Consider the following 20,398-nt stretch of genomic DNA (forward strand, 5'->3'; position numbering starts at 1 on the left):
TCACATCCTCAGCGTGATGAAGTGGGGTGGGAGCCCGTGGTGGCCAGCAGAAGGTCCCTGCAGCCTCGTGGGGCGATTTCCTCATGGCAGAGTTGAAGCCTGCGGAGGGAAGGAGGTGGCACTTTGAGCTTGTTGGGAAGAGCTGCTCGGAGAGCAGTGGGGCTGAGGTGCTGTTGCCTGTGTCCTGTGGCCATGGGCAGGCGGCAGCAACGGAGGATGCCTGTGGCAGGGCCCGACAGCCCTGCTCCCTGCTCTGCCGGGGCCCTGGGGGCCATCCAGCACTATGGGGTTATATAAATGCCGAGGCAAGCCAGACATCTGGCACGGAGAGTGGCTGGGAGCAGGAGATGTGCACGTTTTGGCCTATTTCCTTCCTTGAGTCTCGGGGCAGCAGCGCTCAAGCTCCCTCCTCTTTTCCGGGAGACTTACCACCGTCTCTGGCTGCCCTGGTCTGGCTGGAAGGACCCAGGCAGCTAAACATGACAATGCTGTGGCCTTGCTGGCCCGGCGAGCACAGGCAGAGGGTGAGTGTAGCTGGGCTGGCAGCACCCACACCCTTGCACACAGCAAGGGTTCCCCAAGCACAACTCTCCCAGCTCCCACGGTGCCACCTCTGCCTGCCTGGCTGCTGGGCTGGGAGAGGAGCAAGCAGCCGTTCTGTGCTGGGAGGGTGCCAGGGGCTGAGCCACACGGTGAGCCAGGAAGACAGCACTCTGCTCTCCTGTCCCCAGGAGCCTCCCGAGGATGATGCCAATATCATCGAGAAGATCCTTGCCTCCAGGATGGTGCAGAAGGAGGTGAGTGACAAAGATGTCAGTGGGCCTGGTGGTCCCTGGGCAGAGGAGAGATGGGACCTGGCTGCCTTGTGCAGCAGTGACATGAGACGTAGCAGCAGTCGGAGCTGCCGTGCCATTTCTTGCACTCATGCTTCGCAGGGTGCTGCTGGGGTATGCCCAGACTGGCACCTTTCTGGGTTGGGGATCAATGTGGTGCCTCTCCTGCCCTAGGCACCAGAAAGCCTCTGGAGAGGAGTCAGGCCTCGGCTGATGCCCAGGAGGTGTTTGAGTCCCCTGTACTCAAGGGTGGGCTCACACCACGTTCCCCAGGGCCACTGAGCCCCCGGGGCAGGCAGCATGCCGAGTGCCGGGCTGTCCCCCCCATCCGTGGGGCTCAGCCTGCCTGGGGCCTGTGCCCCCCGGTTTCTGCAGTGACTCTGACTGTCCCTAACTCTCCTTCCCTTGGTTTCAGGCTCACCCCGGAGGCCTGGCGTTTGAGATGGAGGAGTTCTACGTCAAGTACAGGAACTTGTACGTGCGGCGTTGTGGTGCTCTGTGCCATGGCAGCGGGCCCTGTGCATGCAGGAGCGAGGGCTGTGCACTCCCACCTCCATCCCATCCCCAGCTGCAGCCCCAGCATCCCTGTCTCGCTGCCCCCGTCCTTCTGAGCCAGCCCCAGCAGCGGGAAGCAGGAAAGCCACCATGGCCACAGTGCTCAGTCTTGGCCTGGACCTGGGCCATGGCTTCCTCCAGTTTGGGGTTTCGCGTGGCGAGGCATAGGCTGGGAGTCATCTGGGTCGCTGGGAGATCCCTGCTGGTCTGCGAGGCGGATGGGATCGGGCCCAAAGGCCTCTTTGGTCACATTTTGTTGGTTTTTGTTTTTCCTCTGCAGCTCCTACCTCCACTGTAAGTGGGCAACTCTGGAGGAGCTGGAGAAGGACCCCAGGATCTCCCAGAAGATAAAGCGCTTCCGAAACAAGCAGGCTCAGATGAAGCATATTTTTACAGAGGTGAGAGCTGAGAGCAGCAAGCAGCTGTGCCCAGCCCTGGCACCCCTGGGCGTGGTGCGGTGCCTGAGCAGGCCAAGAGCTGAGCACCACCTCTGGCACCTGCCTGCCCAGGTGAGACCAGCTCCAGGGCCAAAATTCAGGGCTGGGAGTGGGCAGGCAGGGCTCACCGTGCATCTGTGCCTGCCCCGCCTGAGCTCTGCCGTAGCTCAGTGATCCCAGGGTGCTGCCCAGAGCCCTGCCTGTGCCCCCTCGCTGACACCGTGGCAGTGCCCAGGCAGCAGCGTGGCACCTCGAGCTTCCAGGCTGGTTTGAATGAGGGCACAGCACAAGAAGGTGAATGGGTGGGGATGCTGGAGCCAAGGGTCCATGACAGTGCCCTGAGCACCTGTGGTGTCACTGGCAGAGGTATGGGCAGGGGGACAAATGTCACTTGCCAGGCGCTGCCAACCCTGGAAGTGTTGCTCAGTGGGAGGGAGGGCTGTGTGCAGTGCTGGAGCTGCTTTCGTGGTGGAGCAGAGATGTTATGGGAGAGAGGGAGCTATAAATACTGGGGCTTAGGGCAGCTCCTGCCTGCTTTGCTCTATAAGCAGATTAATCTTGTTTAATGTGAAAGGTGTTCTATAATTTATCTTGCTGCTCCGGAGGCAGTTGTTGGATCTCCTCAAACTGCCCCTTACAAGTGTAAATTGGGGCAGCAGGCCACGAAAATTTCTCCATGGATGTAGTTGGGAAGCTGGGGGGGCATCAAATTTCTCACTCCCGAGTCTGCGTGGGGTCTTTCCCAGGATGCAAAGAAAAAGCAAGTGTTGGAACACACTGCACCACGAACAACTTAGCAAGGAGCAAACGCTCTTTCCTGGGACTGACTGGGGCTTGGGGAGCTGTGAACACAGACGCCTGGTTTTTCTCCTTCCCAAGCTGTAGAGAGTGTGTCTCTCCAAGGACCACTGCCAGTCTAAAGCCTGCTCCTCCCAGGTGTTCCTGGCAGGAGGATGAGCTCTTGCCTCGGGAGCAGTTGCTGCTGGTGGCTGCTGAGCTGAAGGTGGGGGGAGAGGAAGGCAGAGACAGAGAGCAAGGTGTCATCCCTTGTGGTGGGGTTCATTGGGTGCTATGTGTAGCCCTGTGCTGTGGCAGCCGCAGCTCTGCATGCTGCATGTGAGCTGGAGCATACAGCCAGGGCTTCGTACCTCAGGGCCAGATGGGCTGGAGAGGACGTTCCTGCCTCCCAGCAAGGGCAGCATGGAGCCCGCGGCTGCTCCGAAGCAAGAGCTGTGCCTTCCGCAGGGCTCCTGCCTCCTCCTTGCCTGGAGACAGATGTCGCATACCTGCGTCCAGGGCGCTCAGGGCGCTCGGTGTGCTGCGCACAGCTAGCAGCACCCTGGGGACAGATGTCCCACAGCTGGTTACTCGTGCCTGCCATCTGTTTAACCCTGCAGTCACCTTGAACTTCCCTCTCTTTTTACTCTTTGCTGTCACAGCCCGATGAGGATTTGTTCAACCCAGACTACGTGGAGGTAGATCGAATTCTGGAGGTGGCTCACACGAAGGACCCAGACACCGGGGAGGTGAGTGGCTCCATCACTTGCTTCCCCCACGGAGGGAGGCTTGTCAGGAGGCCCAGATGTGCATGGCATGGTGTCTCTGAGCACCCCGAGGCCTTCCCACTGCCCGTCGCTGTGACTGGCTCTCAGTCGTGCTGTCTCTGAGCCCGTCTCTCCGCGCTGCAGGAGGTGACTCACTACCTGGTGAAGTGGTGCTCGCTGCCCTACGAGGAGAGCACCTGGGAGCTGGAGGAGGATGTCGACCCAGGGAAGATTAAAGAGTTTGAAGCCCTCCAAATCCCTCCAGAAATCAAGCACATGGTAACGTACCCAGAGGTAACGTACCCGGCTGGCAGCTCACTGCCCTGGGTGTCTTGCCGATGTCCAGCAGTGCTGACCTTGTCCCTGCTGCTGCAGTGCAAGCCCCATATCCTCCCCTCCGGATGGGTTAGTTAGCAGGATCCAGGGGTGGGATGTGGAGGCCAAGACCTTGCTGTGAATCAGCAGTCAATGCCTGTGCTGAAGTGTTGTCCTGATGCGCAGCCCCAGAAGCGGGGTCTGGCCTCGCTGAGCCTTAGCTTCTTCCTCTCCACGGACCTTGCTCCTGCTCTCTCCTCCTAGGAGCGCCCGGCATCTGAGTCCTGGCAGAAACTGGAGAAGTCCCGGGAGTATAAGAACAGCAACCAGCTGCGGGAGTATCAGCTGGAGGGAATGAACTGGCTGCTCTTTAACTGGTATAACAGGTGAGGAGGGGCTGGAGCCCAGTGCTGCCAGGAGGAGTCCTGCTGGCAGTGGGGCCCCGGGGTGTGCAGTGACAGGAGCAGCAGAGCTGAAGGAGCAGACCTGCCAAAAGGGGCCTGACAGCAGCTGCTGAGACCTTCCGGTGCTGGAGCTGGCAGGCAGCTACCAGAGAAACTGTGTTTGTTTCAGCTTTTCAACTGAGCCTTTAGGAAAGTTTCTCCCTGGTAAATGCTGAGGAGTCTTGGAGATAGTAGGGCTTAGCTGTGGGTCTAAGATACAGCTGATTTCTGGTATTGGCCAGGCTACTGGTGACCCGTTCTTGTGGCAAGAGTGCAGGAGTATGCATGTTCTCAGCTGCAGCAGGCCATCAGATCCATCTTTCACTGGCTAGTGTGCACCCGAGGGACAGCATCTTTCATACTAACTTTGAGTCCATCATCTTGCAAGAAGTTGGATGGACTGGCTTATCCAGACTGGTTTGGGCCACTGTACTAGTGTCCCCCTACCCTCCACGCTGCAGGTCAGAGAGGTGTGGGTGGAGGTGATGTGCCTGCCATCCCATCGAGGAGTTGGCAACAGGATGCCCCTGAGGGCCATGTTCACCTGCCCCTGTCCATCTCTGCAGGAAGAACTGCATCCTGGCTGACGAGATGGGGCTGGGGAAGACAATCCAGTCAATCACCTTCCTCTCAGAAATATTCCTGATGGGCATCCATGGCCCCTTCCTCATCATCGCGCCTCTCTCCACCATCACCAACTGGGAGAGGGAGTTCCGCACTTGGACGGAGATGAATGCCATTGTGTACCACGGCAGCCAGATCAGCCGGCAGATGATCCAGCAGTACGAGATGGTGTACAGGGACACACAGGTGATTGACAGCACTCCCAGGATGCGTCCCCCAGCCCTGACTTCCTTTGTCTGGGAAGCACTGAGCTGCATGTGGAGCTTGTGGTTCATCTGGAGAGGGAAAGGTGATCTTGTAAAAGCCCTTTGCTGGCCTGGGCTCAGGGCGCACTGTGTATGAGTGAAGAACAGGCCCAGCTCATGCAGAAGGGAGAAAGGCAGCAGAGTTCCAGCCACAGTTCTTGTCCAGGCCTGTTTGTGTGCCCTGAAGCAGTGTCTGGTTTGGAGAGACGCAGCCTGTGGCCAGCGAGGAGGCTTGCAGGAACCTGCCCTCTGCTTGGGAGAGATGAATCTGGGGAAATCCCAGCTAGGAGCCAGATGCTCACGCTGATACATTGACAGGATGTCTGACAGTGTCCTGCGCCCTGCAGGAGTCAACTGCTGCATGTGGTTTATGTCTCCCTAGGGTAACCCTCTCCCGGGGATCTTCAAGTTCCAGGTGGTTATCACCACCTTTGAGATGATCCTTGCCGACTGCCCGGAGCTGAAGAAGATCCAGTGGCGCTGCGTGGTCATTGACGAGGCACATCGCCTGAAGAACAGGAACTGCAAACTCCTGGAGGGGCTGAAGCTCATGGCTCTGGTGAGCATGTCCTGCCCGGGTTCATGTGAGAGCAGGGTGGCCCAGCGATGGCCATGCCTGTCAGGCAGGTGCCACTGCCAGCTGCCCAGGCCCAGTGCCAGGGCTGAGAGCTCCCTGTCAGAGGAATAACCATCCAGGACCCATCAGGTTGCGGAAGCAGTGCCGGTGACGGGGGGCCCTTTGATGGAGGGGGCACTGGTGCCCTGCAGCCACCACAGACTCCTTTTTGCTGAAGTGGAATGTTAAGTCACAGCAGGCCAAGCCCCGCCATGCCCTCCCTTGTGTGTGCACTCCCTGGCAGAGCACCCGGCGCCTTGCCACGCAGCTGCAGCTGCTGCAGCGCACGGAGGCGGTTGTGCACGGACTGCCGTGCACAGCATCCTCTGGCCGTGGTGAGCCTTGTACCCTGCGCTGAGGAGGGCTGCAGTATTCAACTCAGTTTCTTACTGCCCTGCAAACCTGGGTCCGGACCGTGCCAGGGATGGGGATGCAGGACCATGCATGGTGAAAAAGGGATCAGCGAGCTGCTCTGAGAAATGAATTTGGATGTCCAGCTCCTTTCCAGCCCTGGGAAAGGCAGCGCTGCTGTTTGCTGGACCAAAGGCCACCAGGCCATTGGATCTCCCAGCCCTACCCAGCTTCCAGCACACTCACCTGTAGCTGCGCCTCCCAAAATTATTAGTCTTATGTCTCCAGTTCCCAAAGACTCTGCTGTTTCCCCGTGACCCTGTGTCTTGTGTGGGTCCCTGCTGGGTTGTGAGCAGCCTGGGGCAGAGTGGGATTGCTGCTGGCCCCCCTTCGTAACCATCACCTTTGTTGTACAAGTCCTGTAGGAGCCCCCACCTTACAATTGCCCTTCCGTCATAGCTGGTAACTCCTGGGGACGTTCCCGGTGTTAGGTTGAGCAGGAGGATTAGCCTGAGCAGTGAGCAAGCACCCAAGTCTCTGGCACTGCTGGGACAGAGTGGCCGGTGTGCCCTGGGGCGCAGCACCCAGTGGTGCCTGAAGCCAGAGCCCATGGTGTCAGCGCACAGAGGGGAGTGTGTTCTCCTTGAGGGGTCATCTGCTCCTCACACCCTCAGGTCTTGGGGGGTTGTCTGGACCCCATCTCCTTTCATTGCACGTGTACCTACATGGTGAACCTCTAATGAAAGGTTCCTTGTTCCCAGCACACACTTGACACAGTCATACGTGGCCTTGCTGATTTTGGAGCACCCTACTGATGCTGGCCCTAGCACCAGGTCCCTGATGCCCCTTGGAATCGCATGGCTCTGGGCCATGTTCCCTCTTGTTCTACCTGAGCCCTGAAGAGGAACATCCTGCCCCATCCTGTCCCCGTCCAGTGCCAGCACAGCCCTGCCTGAGGGTCTTGTGCCAGGGCAGGGCTGAAGCCTGGGGGCCGTGCAGGATTCTTGGTTTTGGCTGTTGTTGCTGCCCAGAGCAGGACTGGGGCACAGCCAGGGGAGCGTCCTGGGAGCCACGAGACAGCGTTGTGTGGCAGTGGCTGGGGCAGGGCTGGCACCATGTCCAGGGGACCCTTTCAGGCAGTGCGTGTGCCCCCAGGCCACCCAGAGTGCTCCTATGGCTGGAAGACAAGGAGCATTGTGTTCTTGGGAGCCCTTGGACCCAGCCAGTGGGTCTGAGCCCTCAACCTGTTTTCTGTGTATGTCCAGGAGCACAAGGTGCTGCTGACGGGGACCCCCCTGCAGAACTCAGTGGAGGAGCTCTTCAGCCTCCTGAATTTCCTGGAGCCACAGCAGTTCCCCTCGGAGACAGCCTTCCTGGAGGAGTTCGGAGACCTGAAGACAGAGGAGCAGGTACCTAGAGGAGTGACACTGGTGACTGTTAGCACAGGCCGCTGGGACGTGTGGTCACCAGGCCAGGCACGCACTCGCACACGTGTTTCATGGGGGCGAATAGAACTGCTCGTGCCGGGAGAGGCAGTTGTGACAGAGCTCCCAGTGCTGCCTGGGAGAGAGGAGCCCGGCCTGTGCCAAGGCAGCGGTCCGCTCCCCACCTCGCTCCCTCCTGCCCTTGCGTGCCTGGGCAGTGCAGCTCAGCTGGCTTTCCCACCTGGTCTGTCCTTGAGACCAACAGGAGTGCAGGGGGAGTGAGGAGGTCAATAAGTCCATGTGTCAGTCGCCCTTGTCAGGTTCCCCTGAGGAGCTGTCCTCCAAAGTTCCCCTTGAGTGTGGGTCATGGAAAGCAGCTCAGTCCCCTGGGCTGTCTCGCTGCCGTTTGAATATCTGGTTTAAGAGGATATTGCACAAAGATCATCATTCTGAGGGAACAGGTATGGGCACATGGAGCAACCATCATCTCAGCTGCTGTTGAAGCTCTCAGCTCTCCTCCTGCAGCAGACACATTCACCCACGGCTACCGGCAGCACAAGCTTCTGGAGTTCGTGGCCCAGGGCTGGTCACTCACATGCCTGCCCCAAGGAAACCAGACCCTGAAGTTGTCCTGGCTGCTCCTTCAGGGTTGTTTGGAGTGGTTTTCCAGCCTGGGGTTGCTGTAGCGTTGCCAACCCCCTGCTATTGTCACTGTCTCCTTGCCATGCAGGGAGGGCAGTGAATCTCTGCGCTTGCTCTGGCAGGTGAAGAAGCTGCAGTCCATCCTGAAGCCCATGATGCTGCGACGGCTGAAGGATGATGTAGAGAAGAATCTGGCACCCAAGCAGGAGACCATCATTGAGGTGGAGCTGACCAACATCCAGAAGAAATACTACCGGGCCATCCTGGAGAAGAACTTTTCCTTCCTCTCCAAGGGTGCCAACCAGCACAATATGCCCAACCTCATCAACACCATGATGGAGCTGCGGAAGTGCTGCAATCACCCGTATCTCATCAACGGTGAGGGCTGTGGGAGGGACGAATAGCACTGCAACGTTTACTGCTCACTACCTGCAGAGCTCGCCCAGCCTGGGAGCCTGCTCAGGCCCTCATGCCATCTGCTGCTGGTGTGGTTGTGCATCGAGGCCCAGCACAGGATGCAGTGATCTGCCTTGTTGCCCTCACGGGCAGCCCAGCTCCCTGCAAGTCCTGCTCACTGGTGGGGACCGCAGGGTCTTGCGAGGCTCGCTGTGTTTGAGGGTGTCCTGCTGTGGGACCCTTGGCTTGTTCTGACAAGAGCTGGTGCAAGCCCTGAAGAAGGAGTAGAGCCATAGGAGTGGAGGGGCTTCTGGAGGTCTCTAGCCAACCTCACTAGATCTGATTGACTGCATGGGTTCTGTTCCTGTGTGGTGGCTTGCTGTTGCCCTGCATGGGGCAGCTGCACTGCCAGCCTCGCCAAGAGCTCATGTCCCTTCTCACCTGGCAGGAGCAGAGGAGAAGATCCTGGAAGACTTCCGTAAGACACACAGCCCGGAGGCGCCAGACTTCCAGCTGCAGGCAATGATCCAGGCGGCTGGGAAGCTGGTGCTCATCGATAAGCTGCTTCCCAAGCTGATCGCTGGTGGACACAAGGTGCTCATCTTCTCCCAGATGGTGCGCTGCCTCGACATCCTGGAGGACTATCTCATTCAGAGGCGGTTAGTACAGCCTTCAGCATTTAGCACAGCTCCTCCATCCACATCACCTCCATCCTGCTCTGTAGATACAGCGTGGAAACAGCCCAGGGTGGGGATTTGCCCTTTCTGTGCCCACCTACCAAAAGATCCCAGTTACCGGCTACTGCTGGTGGGTGCAGAGACCCCAAAGCAGGGCGCCTCCGACCTGTCCATTCCGCGTTGCCCAGGGCTAACCCCAGGAGTGACCAAATGGAAATAGGCCCTTCCCTTGGTCCTGGTTCCCATGAGCCCCATATCCATGCACCGTGCATGGAGTTGTGATGGTTTTGCCTTTGTAAGAGGAGCAACTTGTGGGAACAACCACAGTGCACAGAGGCTGATGGGGCCTGAGCACAGGTCCTGCCAGTGAGTCCTGGCTGCCGGCGTGCCCACGCACAGCGCGGGGAAGGAGCAAGGCGAGGTGTGTGAGCCACAAGCAGTTCAGGCCCTGCTGTGACCCCGCTCTCGCCTCTTCCCCTCTCGGAGCAGGTACACCTACGAGCGCATCGACGGGCGGGTGCGCGGGAACCTGCGCCAGGCTGCCATCGATCGCTTCTGCAAGCCCGACTCGGATCGCTTTGTCTTTCTCCTGTGCACGCGGGCGGGCGGGCTGGGCATCAACCTGACCGCTGCCGACACCTGCATCATCTTTGATTCCGACTGGAACCCACAGAACGACCTCCAGGTAACGGTGTGGGCCAGGACAGGCTGCTGGGAGGTCCTGCAGCACGGCTCCTGTCACTCGTGCCAGCCGGGGAGGGATGGGCAGCAGCACCTGGCTGCACTGGGTGTGGAATGCCATACTGGGAGAGCCGTCAGGAGTGCAGGCAAGAGGGGACATGCCATGGGGGAGATCACAGTGTGGTTCTAAAAGCACAAGTGGGCCACAGACTGGTGGTGGAGGGCACGAAGTGTTGGATGTCCCCATCTGCAGAGAGCCAAGGCTCCAGCCTGAGCCCTGTGTCCTTGCCTGGGGGTGCAGGGGTCTCCAGTTCCTGCTCCACAACCACACACGCCTGGCACTAACCAGCAGAGCCCTGCCAGGTCGGCCACGGGCACTAGATGAGGGTGCTCTGGTGGGTGGGAGCTGACTGTGGCTCAGGTGGGTGGGTGGTGAGTGCTGGTGCAGGGTGCCACAAGCTGCGTGGTCCCGATCCTGCGGGGCTCACTGTGCTTGACGCTCTGCCCTCTGCGCTCCCAGGCTCAAGCTCGCTGCCACCGGATCGGGCAGAGCAAGGCGGTGAAAGTGTATCGCCTCATCACCAGGAACTCCTACGAGCGGGAGATGTTCGACAAGGCCAGCCTGAAGCTGGGCCTGGATAAGGCCGTGCTGCAGGACATCAACCGCAAGGGCAGCACCAACGGGGTATGTTGGCTGTGGGAGCGGGGCTCGGCGGGAGGTGCTGGGGCAGAGCTCTCCTCCTTCCCCTGCAAGTCACTGCCAGGTTGAAGCAGAGACCTGGGCAGGCTTCCGAGGAGGAAGAGCCCGGTCCCACATTGGCGTTGCTGCTGTTTGGCCTGGCAGGCTGTCTATGCACTGCCGCGGGCCTGGGGGACGCATGGTGCTGTGTCTGGGTGACTGGACTGAAACTCCTGACAGTCCCTCAGGCGGTGTTTTGATGTGACCTCTTTGCTATAGCAGCAGGAGGTCTGGGTTGGCTTGGGACATCTCTGCCCTGCCTCCTGGGGCAGAGGGAAGAGCCTTTCCTGCTGTGCAGTGCCCAGGTAGGTGGGTGATGCCCCTGTGTTTTGGGCAGGTTCAGCAGCTCTCAAAGATGGAGGTGGAGGACCTGCTGCGGAAAGGTGCCTATGGTGCTCTCATGGATGAGGAGGACGAAGGATCGAAGTTCTGCGAGGAAGATATTGATCAGATCCTCCAGCGCAGGACGCAGACCATCACGATCCAGTCTGAGGGAAAGGGCTCCACCTTTGCCAAGGTGTGCTGTGCTCCATCGAGAGAGGAAGGGGACTCCCCCGCAGCAGTGGGGGACACACGAGGGGCATGCAGGGCAGTAGCGGTGGGCTGACCTGTGTGTTAAGACATGTCCACATGCAGACCAAGCTCTCCTGCCTGCCCTCCTGTGCCCAGGAGTGAGACCCTGGAGGGGTACGGCAGCACCGTGGTTTCCTGTCTCACTGGTGGTCAGCAGAGCATTGAGGAGGAGCCCACCAGCCTGGGTGGGTGATGTGAGGCTGCCCAGGATGGCTCAGCTTGCCAGCTTCTACTTTCTCTCTGAAGCCGGCTCAGGCTGGTGAGAAGGCAGAGCAGGGACTGTCCTCCAGGAGCCAGGCAGTGCCAGGGTGTGCCAGTGTGACGGATGCAGAGCTGCTCTTGTGTCCCAGTCAAGGCACTGCAGGGTGGAGGGCTGGCTCTCCTGATGGGCTGAGGACTCCTTGCCGTGGCAGCGGGCCATGCCCAGAGCTAGACCCTCTGCCCAGGTCTGGTGTGGGCAGGGTCAGGCCTCTCCCTGGGGATGATGGATGAGTTCAAAGCCTGGGTGAGATCCAGTCCTGATCTTCTGTTCATGGGCTGAGCTTATTTGATCCAGAGTCTGTCACCTCCTCTGCCCTTCCCGACACCGGTGCTGCCTCAGCGTGGTGCTTCACCAAGCAGGAATGCAGGTGGAGACCTGGGCTGCCAGTGGTGTGGGAAGGAGTTGTGGTACCTTCAGCACAGCCCTCCCGCAGTGCAGCTCATCTCTGTCTCCAGCCTCATGCTTCTGCTGCCATGGGACCTGGCTCTGCAGGGAGATCCCCGAGGTGGTGGTGGGACCCAGCTGCTGGCCTGACCGATGTCTGAAGCTGGGTGCTGCTGTGCCATGGGAAGCTGTGGACTGGGGGGCCCTGGTGTCCCCACAGAAGAGAGCCCAAGGAGCCAGCTCTGTGCCACGCTCGTGGCTGGTGTCTGCCCGGGGCACCAAGGGCCATCTGTCCCTCCTCCTCTGGCAGGTGGCACAGCCCAGGCTCTGTTTCCGACAGACCAGGCAGGACTGCAGAAGAGAGGGGTGCAGCTGCCTTCAGCAAACCAAGAGCCTTCTGGCATGTGTCAACATGGGGTGTAACACCTCACGGCAGCGAGACTGTGCGCTGCGGACAGATGTGTTGGGTATCGCTACATGGGGGAAGGCACATCTGGATGGTGGGTTGCACCCTGTTCACTCCCATTCTTTCACTCACAGGCCAGCTTCGTAGCATCAGGAAACAGAACTGACATTTCCTTAGATGACCCCAACTTCTGGCAAAAGTGGGCCAAGATAGCGGAGCTCGATACGGACGCCAAGAATGAAAAGGTAGGACCCAGCTCACGGCCCGTGTGCCCCACAGCTGGTCTCATGCCGCGTGGCATGGTCTCCAGGCGGGAGGTGCGTGCTTCCGCTGGGCTCCTGAAGGGGTCTGTGTTAGGCATCAGGAATTGCTGCCAGGGAAGATGGGCCCATAAGTGCTGCCTGCAGCCCCGATGACTTTAGCCACGTGCTGGGCTGTGTCTGCCTGGTATTTCAGGGTGCTCAGTCTGCGCTCCCAGCTACTCCCAAGCCTGGTTGAGGGGCAACAGTGAGGGCTGGCAGCGCGTGAGGGGAGGAGGGGTGGAACAGCCAGCGCAGTGACGTGCCTGTGAACGCGGCAGGCTGGTGTGATGCCTGTGCGAGAGCTGGAGCCGTGATGGAGTTCCCCATGGCACAGGCAGGTGCGCGAGCCTTCCGCTGCCAGCCAGCTTGGCTGCTGGCAGCCTGGGCAGCTGGGGCTGGCACTCTGGCGTGGAGCAGTACTGGGACGGTCCATGCTGCCCTCCAGGTGCCAGCTCTGATCTCCCGGCTCCCTGGCTGTCTCGCTATGCTCAGACACCTTTGTTAGCTCAAGGCACGCCAGGGCCAAGCTGCCATGTGCCCTGGCAGGGCACAAAGGGGCCCCAGTGCCAGTTTTTGCTGTGGCTGGGCATTGGTGGGGTGAGCAAGGCATCTTCCCACGCTCAGGCAAAGCTGTGTAACCATTTCGCAGCCCAAACCCAAGTCCACGTGAGCCCTGGCACCCTGGGCAGAGGGGAGCATTTGGCCTGGCAGCTCTGGAGGAGGCCTGGCGAGCTGGTGTGAGTTTGTATGCTCCAGCCCTTCAACCTCTGGAGCTGGCAGTGCTGGGCAAATTCATTTTACTGCAGCTCTCCACCTCCCACCACCCCAGGTCTTGATGGCCAGGGAGGCAGTGTTTGTCATAGTGAAGCCCAGCAGGGTGTCCTGGCTCTCCTGGCAGCAGGCAGAGAGGAAGCCCTGCTGCATGCGACTGCGCCCGCTGGCCTGGGCTCCCTCTCCTCTCCCCGCTGGCCCCCAGGCCCTTTGCAGGGCTGCGGCATGCGTGGACCTGTTCAGGGAGCCTTCAACCCAGCATCAAGTTCAGACATTGAGTCACCTAGAAGCAAAGTGGACTTGCGGTTAGTTGAGGCTGGTGGGGAGCAGGTAACATCAGAGCAGGCAGGTCCCTAGGATGGGTCGTGTCACATGGTCCTGCTTAATGCCAAGGTAATAACCATAATAACCATAATAACCACGCTTCTCTGTTCTTATTCATTCGTAACATTAAACGTGTGGGTTCCAGCAGCAGCACTGAGGATTTTGAGGAGCTGCAGTGGCATGGCGGTGCTGAGACACTGCTGGTCAAGAGCCTTGTGTCAGGCACACTGGTACCCTCAGGTCCCAGCCTCTCACCAGCTTCGTGGATGTGAGGGCACCCCTGGAACTGAGGTCATCCAGGCCAGCTGGCTTTGGCCCTGGCAGGGCAAGGGGTATGGGGAGAGAAGCGCTGGCTTTGGCAACTCCTCCGGTACTTCCTCCTGCTCTTACAGTGTCAAATGCTCCCTTGTGCTGCCTGTGGGATATTTTCCATATCCAACTGAATATTGACCATGTTGACTCGAGCCTGGGGGGTTGTTCAAAGACCATGTGGGTCAGGCTCAATATCCAGGCGTTGCTTTAGAAACAAATCTCAAAGCCAATGCGAGTAGGGGTGAAGGGAGCTGCCCAGGGTTTCTCCTGGCCTGATGGGGCAAGCAGAGACACGTTTAGATGGTGCCACTCCTTCCTCTGCCAGCGTTTGCAGCCCTGCTGTCCTGCCTGCAGGAATGGGAACACGGAGAAAAGCCAAGTGGATCTGGCAGCCCGTCACCACGTCCGGGTGAGGGGGTCGCAGTCTGTAAACGGATGCTGCCAGAGTCTCACCGCTTGCCCTCACTGGCAAGTTGGCTCCTTCCCAGCAGCGGCCGTGGGCAGACGCAGCAGCTGGAGCTCTGGCGAGCCGGTGCTTGGCTTCTCCTGGCCTGGCAGCAGAGGTGCTGGATGTTCCCCACGTGCTTCTGGGAGCATCTCCCAGGGGCAGCATCCTCGTTCTCGGCCCCTGCCTACTCTGCCCACGGAAGGAGCTCTCTCGCTGAGCAGGAGATGAAGCTGGGCAGGCTGGTGACTGCCTGTCGGGAGGCAGGAGCGGACAGATGGGTCCCATCTCCCTGCCGAGCTCGTGGGCTTGGCTGCAACCCGGGTCTCTCCTCCTGGCTCCTCCATGGAGTGCAGGGCGCTGCGGCCGGGTTCGGTGGCCCCGTAGCTCCGCACAGCTCCGTGAGGGAGAATGGGAGAGGGGAGTGTGTGTGGGTACGTGGGTGTCCCATGTGCTCGAAATCCAGGCAGATTTAGATGACATGAATTCATTATTCAGGGCGGGGGGAAGGAGAGAAGGCAGATACGTGCTCTTTAATTTCATATTGCTCCCTCCTGCACCTTCTTGGAAGCTGCCTTTCCTCTTCCAGCCCACCTGTGTGTGTGTCGTGTGTCCGTCCCGTCCCCCCCCCCCAAGAACTCACACCGCCCCCAGCGCAGTGCTCGGCGCAGGCGGTGCTGGGAGGACCAGGAGCGTGATTCAGAGCTGAATCAGCTGCTGGTTGTCAGCAGTTGGAACCCCGAGGGCCTGGTTTTTAGCCTGCCATCGCTCAGGCTGGATTTTTTTGCTGGCCAGGAACTGTCTCATGTGTGCAGTCGAAGCTGCACGGAGGTAATTTGGAGCAGGTATCCCAGTGGGAAGGTGGTGGCTAGCCATGGAGCCAGCAGGGCAGGGACCAGGGGTGTTGGCAGAGCAGGTGGCAGTATGGAGAGGAGGACATACTGTGCCCTGATGGAAGGCAGGTGTTTGTGCCCACACCTGAGCATGTTCTCCTCCCTGTCCCTCGTAGGAGAGCCTGGTCATCGACAGGCCTCGGGTGCGGAAGCAAACCAAACACTACAACTCCTTCGAAGAGGATGAACTGATGGAGTTCTCCGAGCTGGACAGTGACTCGGACGAGCGACCCACGCGCTCGCGGCGCTTCAACGAGAAGACGCGACGGTACCTGCGGGCTGAGTGCTTCCGCGTGGAGAAGAACCTGCTCATCTTTGGGTGAGTCTCACCCCCTCCCAGAGACCATGGCCACAGCTTCCAGCTGCCCCAGCCACTTTCTGTCCGTCCTGCTTGCAGTGTCCCCTCCTTCCAGCAGTGACCTCCCTGGTGGGACCTGAGCTCTAAGCAAACATTTGGGATAGAAGGAGAGTTAGGGGGGCAAAGCATGAGCTGGCAGTTGGCGCTTCCAGAGTCTGCTCCTGCCTCTGCCCTGTTCAGTCCTGTGCTAACCTCTCCCCATCTCTGCTCCTGTAATGTGGGGGCAGAACACCCCTATCCAGGGGAGCTGGCAGGGCCGTGCCGCTGAGCGAGAGATGCTGGCGAGGTCTCTAGCTGCACAGGAGCGTTTACTCTGTCTGTGTTCCTGCTGTTCCAGCTGGGGACGCTGGAAAGATATCCTGACCCATGGGCGCTTCAAGTGGCACCTGAACGAGAAGGACATGGAGATGATTTGTCGGGCCTTGCTGGTCTATTGCGTCAAACACTACAAGGGGGATGAGAAGATTAAGAGTTTTATCTGGGATCTCATCACGCCGACGAAGGACGGCCAGAACCAGGCTCTGCAGAATCACTCAGGTATTGCGTGTTCTCTCTGCCATTGCACCTCTACTTGTCGCCGCTGTGCCAGCCTACGGCACCACGACTCCCTCTGCACGGAGATGGTGGCTGCCATGGGACAGAGCTCCGCAGTGACCCTCAGAGCCAGTGGCAGGGGCTGGCTGGGTGGGGGAGGCTGTTTCGTGGCTCCCAGTGCCGTGGCTGGTGCAGAGAGAGCCTTGTGGGGGAACAGAGATGCCATCCTACTCCCCAGTGGGTGCTGCTAAGTTTTCTCTGGCCTGTGAATACAGTCAGGGTTTCCCCACGCGGGGAGGCACCGGGCAGACAACTCATGGGGTGCTGGTGACCGTACGAACACATCAGGTGTGATGGGTGTGAGGGTGCTTATTCCACTGAGAGCGTGGACGTGCCTGGCCATTCCTCAGGGCATCGCAGGACGTGACATGGATCATTGTGCAGGGACCGTCCCTGTGCCTGTCGGCAGCCCCAGCCCCAACACCAGCACTGAGGCCACCAGGCACGGCACATGCGGCTGCGCCGGGGAAGCTGGGGTGCAGTGTGTGCAGCCATCTCGCCCCGGGTTGCCAGCTTGTGTCTCCTCTTGTCGTGGTTCTTGTCCCAGACATACTGCTCTGCGGTGCCTGCCCTGATGGGCGGAGGTGCAGCATGGGGTTGTCTTGAGACCTCTGCAATGCAGAATCCCACCCAGGGGATGCTGCCTTCCCTCACTCCATCTAGCAGGAGCCTTTGTCTCCGGTTTGGCTGTGCCCTCCCCGTTCAGAGGACTCATACACTGATTTTCCAGTATGTGTGAGGTCCACATATCGCACCACGTGTCCAATTTGTAGTTGCATCTGCATTCTGTTGGGCGGAGGTTTCCAGAGTATCTTCAGCCTCAGACAGAGGCCACCAAGCGCCTTCCCCAGTGCTGCTCTGCCGCCGGCTCTGCCGCTGCCCGGGCCGCGGGGCACTGCGGAGTCACCCCCTGCCTGCAGCGCAGCGTCTGCTCGCGGCGAGCGTCCCGTGGGGCTGGCGCAGCGCCGCACACAGAGCCCACCCTGCCAACGGCAGGGCGGCCGCAGTGGCTTTTGGCTTTAACAATACGGAGCTGAGCCGGTTGCTGGCACCTTGAATCAGCTGGAGGGTTGTGGCCTGGGACACGCGGTCACTGCCCACTCCGTGTCAGAGGACTGTGCACTGGCCTGGCAGCACAGCGCCTGCGTCCTGCGCCGGTCAGGACAGGTGAGTTGGGCTGGGAGGGCCAGCAGGGCAGGTCCTGGCACTCCTTCGGGGTGGGCAGAGCCCCACGGCTGTGTGTTGTGCGCTTGGCATCTGTGGCACGGGGTGAGTAGCGAGGAGGCTGGGGCTGTCCGGCGTGCTTCTGGCACCAGGGAGCCAGTGAAACCTGGGGCTCCCGTTTCGAGCACAGGGAAGGCTGTTCTGGAGCGGTGCTGTTGCTGAGCCCCGAGAGTGTCCTGCGTGTTACGTGGTGTTTGAAACACGGCATCGCCAGTTCCTTCTGTCTGGGAATGGCCGACTGGCTTTACAGCGTGAGTCCGAGCACATGGCCTCAGTGGCTTCTGTCGTGGTTCAGCCCAGCCACAGCTCAGCTGCTCGCTCCTTCCTCTCCCTCGGTGAGCTGGAGAGGACGAAAATGTAGCAAAAGGTCTGAGGGTGAGATAAGAACAGGGAGGGAGCACCCACTGACCATGGGCCCTGGGCAAAAGGGACTCGGCTTGGGGACAAATCAGTTCAATTTATTAACAGTTACTTGAGAGGATAACAAGAAACAAAGCCCCATCTTAAAAACAACAAAAACAACACCTCCCCCCACCGCTGCCGCCTTCCCGGCTCTGCCTCCTTCCCCAGCGGCGCAGGGGCACGGGGAATGGGGGCTGCAGGTCAGTTCATCACACGCTGTTTCTGCCGCCCCTTTCTCAAAGGAGGACGACTCCTCACACTCTTTCCTGCTCCAGTGGATCCCCTCCTCATGGAGCAGTCCACAGACTTCTCCAACTTGAGTCATTCCCGCAGGATGCAATGCTGACCCATCGGATTGCTGCAGCGCGGGCTTTTTCCACAAAGTCACAGCTTCTGACGGAGCTGCCACCCGCTCCGGCGTGGGGTCCTCCACGGGCTTCAGATGTATCTCTGCTTCATCATCAGCCTCCAGCAGCTCACGGAGACCATTCTCTGACCTCCTTCAGGCACAGGCATCTCTGCTCCAGCGTGGGCTTCTCCAAGAGCTGTGGGTGGATCTCTGCTCCACCGTTAATCCCCACGGACGGCAGAGGGGCCACTGCCATCTCACCACGGGCTGAGTGCAATCCCAGCTCTGACACCTCCTCCTGCTCCATCTGCACTGTCCTGGGTGTCTGCATGGCCATTTCTCTTGGGTCTCATCCCTCTCTCTGCTGCAGCCATGCCGGGCCCAACAAACCTTTGCAGTCCTGGCAGGACGAACTCTGCCCATCGGGCGCTCTGGGAGTGGGGCACAGCGGAGCTCTCCAAGCCATGCCGCTGCAGCCATCTCCAGCCGGCTAGCTGTGGCCCAGCTGGGGCAGCCACCCGGGAGGCCAGGGGCCAGCCCCTGCATCCCACCTCTCTTCAGCATAGGTCCAGCCTCGTCCAGGCTCCTTTGCCCTCGGGCATTTGCAGAGGCACTGGTTGGCACAGTCCTGCCCTGAGGGGATGGGGGTCCCATCTGGCCAGAGGCCGATCCCACTGGTTCTGGAGCCCGGGAAGTTAGAGGGGCTGCAGCCCCTCTCCTGCTATCCAAACCCCACAAACAGCACATGTCACGCTTCCCTGAGTCACCCCGGTCACCTACAGCATGAGCACTGTGGCAGTGCTGCCTCCTGCCCTTGGCACACAGCCCTGACCGGAGCGTACTGGCACTGGGCTCGGGAGCCCTCTGGGAGCAGAGCAAGAATAGCAAACGGATTGGCTGATGTGAGCGGGCTGGGTTTAGATAACGCCGAGTAAGGAACGAGCTGCTGTTTCCGTGGAGGGCCCAGAGTGCCTTGGTGCAAGAGCAGCACTAAAACTGGGCGGTTAGCAGAGGGGAGCAACCAGCAGCTTCTCCATCCGCGCTTCAGAATGGCTTTTCCCACCTGTGAAACCTCCGTGTGGCCTTGGCCAGAGGAACACCAAAGCCATCCGGCCTGACCTCAGGAGCTGGGGCAGAGCGGAACCCTCCGACGCGGCGCAGCCCCACCGTGCTCATTGCTGGGGCTCGCCAGGGAGCCCGAGGTGCCACTCGTGTTTGCCCAGAGCTGCCCAGGCGAGACAGACTCCAGCCTCCCTGACTTGCAGAAAGCAGCAGCAGCCTCCAGCCCTTGCTGCTGTGTCCTGGGGCTGTTCCTTCTCAATCCTGCATGTGCATGACTCCGGGGGGCGAGCGCAGCGCGTGGGCAGCCCAGCTCAGAGCTCTGCGCTGCTCCTGCCCCTCCTGCCTTCTGCCCTGGAAGAGGCCAAGCTGCTGAGGAAGCAGCACTCTCCCAGAGCTCATCAGGCCAGTTTGGTGCTGGGGACGGGAGCCCTGATGCCCGCCTTGGGCCTCCAGCAGCCACCCCGGGCTGGAGCCCTTGTCCTGTTATGGAGCTGCCAGATGTTGAGGTCACAGCGACACTCTCTCTTCTTCTCTGGTGTCGTGGATCAGACAGCCGGGACGGGACTGCTGAGGCATTTCTTTCCCCTTGGCAGGCACAGGCAGGGCAGGACATCTGCAGGACATCTGCCTCGGGAGCAGCTGCCCAGGGAGGCAGCTCGTCCTTCTCGGAAGACTCCAAACATTAGTGACCCCACCAGGAGTTGTTTCCACGTTCTGCTGTGAACTTGCATCTTAATCCAAGGTTGAAAACGTGTTTAATTTTCATCTCCAGCCACTGGATCTCATTTTATCTTTGTCAGCCAGACGGGACTGCCTTCCTTTTCCCTGCGGTATCTTTGCCAAGTGTAAACGCCCCCTGCAGTGATCTGGTTCCCAGGCAGCCCTCCTCCTGATGCACGGGATAGGAAGGAACCCTTACAGATCAGGTCGTCAGGATTGTCTTCTGGTCTTTGGTCATTTGGGAGCCTCTTGTTTGAACTCTGTCCCAGATCACTTTGTTGTCCCCATAGAATGAACTTCAGAGCTGGCCATAGTGTCTAGGTAAGGCTCCAAGAGCCATGCCCAGGACCGAGGTCCCTTCTGCACTTCTGTGTGATATTTTTCATAGAATCATGAAGGTTGGAAAGGACCTCTAAGATCATCATGTCCAACCATCAACCCAATACCACCATGCCCACTAAACCATCTCCTGAAGTGCTACATCTACATGTTTTT

The 20,398-nt window shown here is 59.7% G+C and overlaps 1 protein-coding gene across 1 annotated transcript in view; it reads left to right on the forward strand.

The window, feature by feature from the left end:
• Positions 1–20,398, forward strand: part of CHD6 (chromodomain helicase DNA binding protein 6) — a 48,224-nt gene that overhangs the window by 8,097 nt on the left and 19,729 nt on the right. The window contains 17 exon segments of the mRNA XM_086623125.1: positions 732–797; positions 1,249–1,307; positions 1,669–1,786; positions 3,265–3,351; positions 3,514–3,663; positions 3,949–4,070; positions 4,694–4,937; positions 5,379–5,555; positions 7,229–7,372; positions 8,152–8,407; positions 8,874–9,084; positions 9,592–9,787; positions 10,304–10,468; positions 10,860–11,039; positions 12,282–12,392; positions 15,311–15,513; positions 15,890–16,089. Of these exon segments, the coding sequence (XP_086479251.1) occupies positions 732–797; positions 1,249–1,307; positions 1,669–1,786; positions 3,265–3,351; positions 3,514–3,663; positions 3,949–4,070; positions 4,694–4,937; positions 5,379–5,555; positions 7,229–7,372; positions 8,152–8,407; positions 8,874–9,084; positions 9,592–9,787; positions 10,304–10,468; positions 10,860–11,039; positions 12,282–12,392; positions 15,311–15,513; positions 15,890–16,089 (2,689 nt within the window).

This window comes from Tauraco erythrolophus, chromosome 18 (assembly GCF_009769465.1).
Source record: "Tauraco erythrolophus isolate bTauEry1 chromosome 18, bTauEry1.pri, whole genome shotgun sequence".
Lineage (NCBI taxonomy): Eukaryota > Metazoa > Chordata > Aves > Musophagiformes > Musophagidae > Tauraco > Tauraco erythrolophus.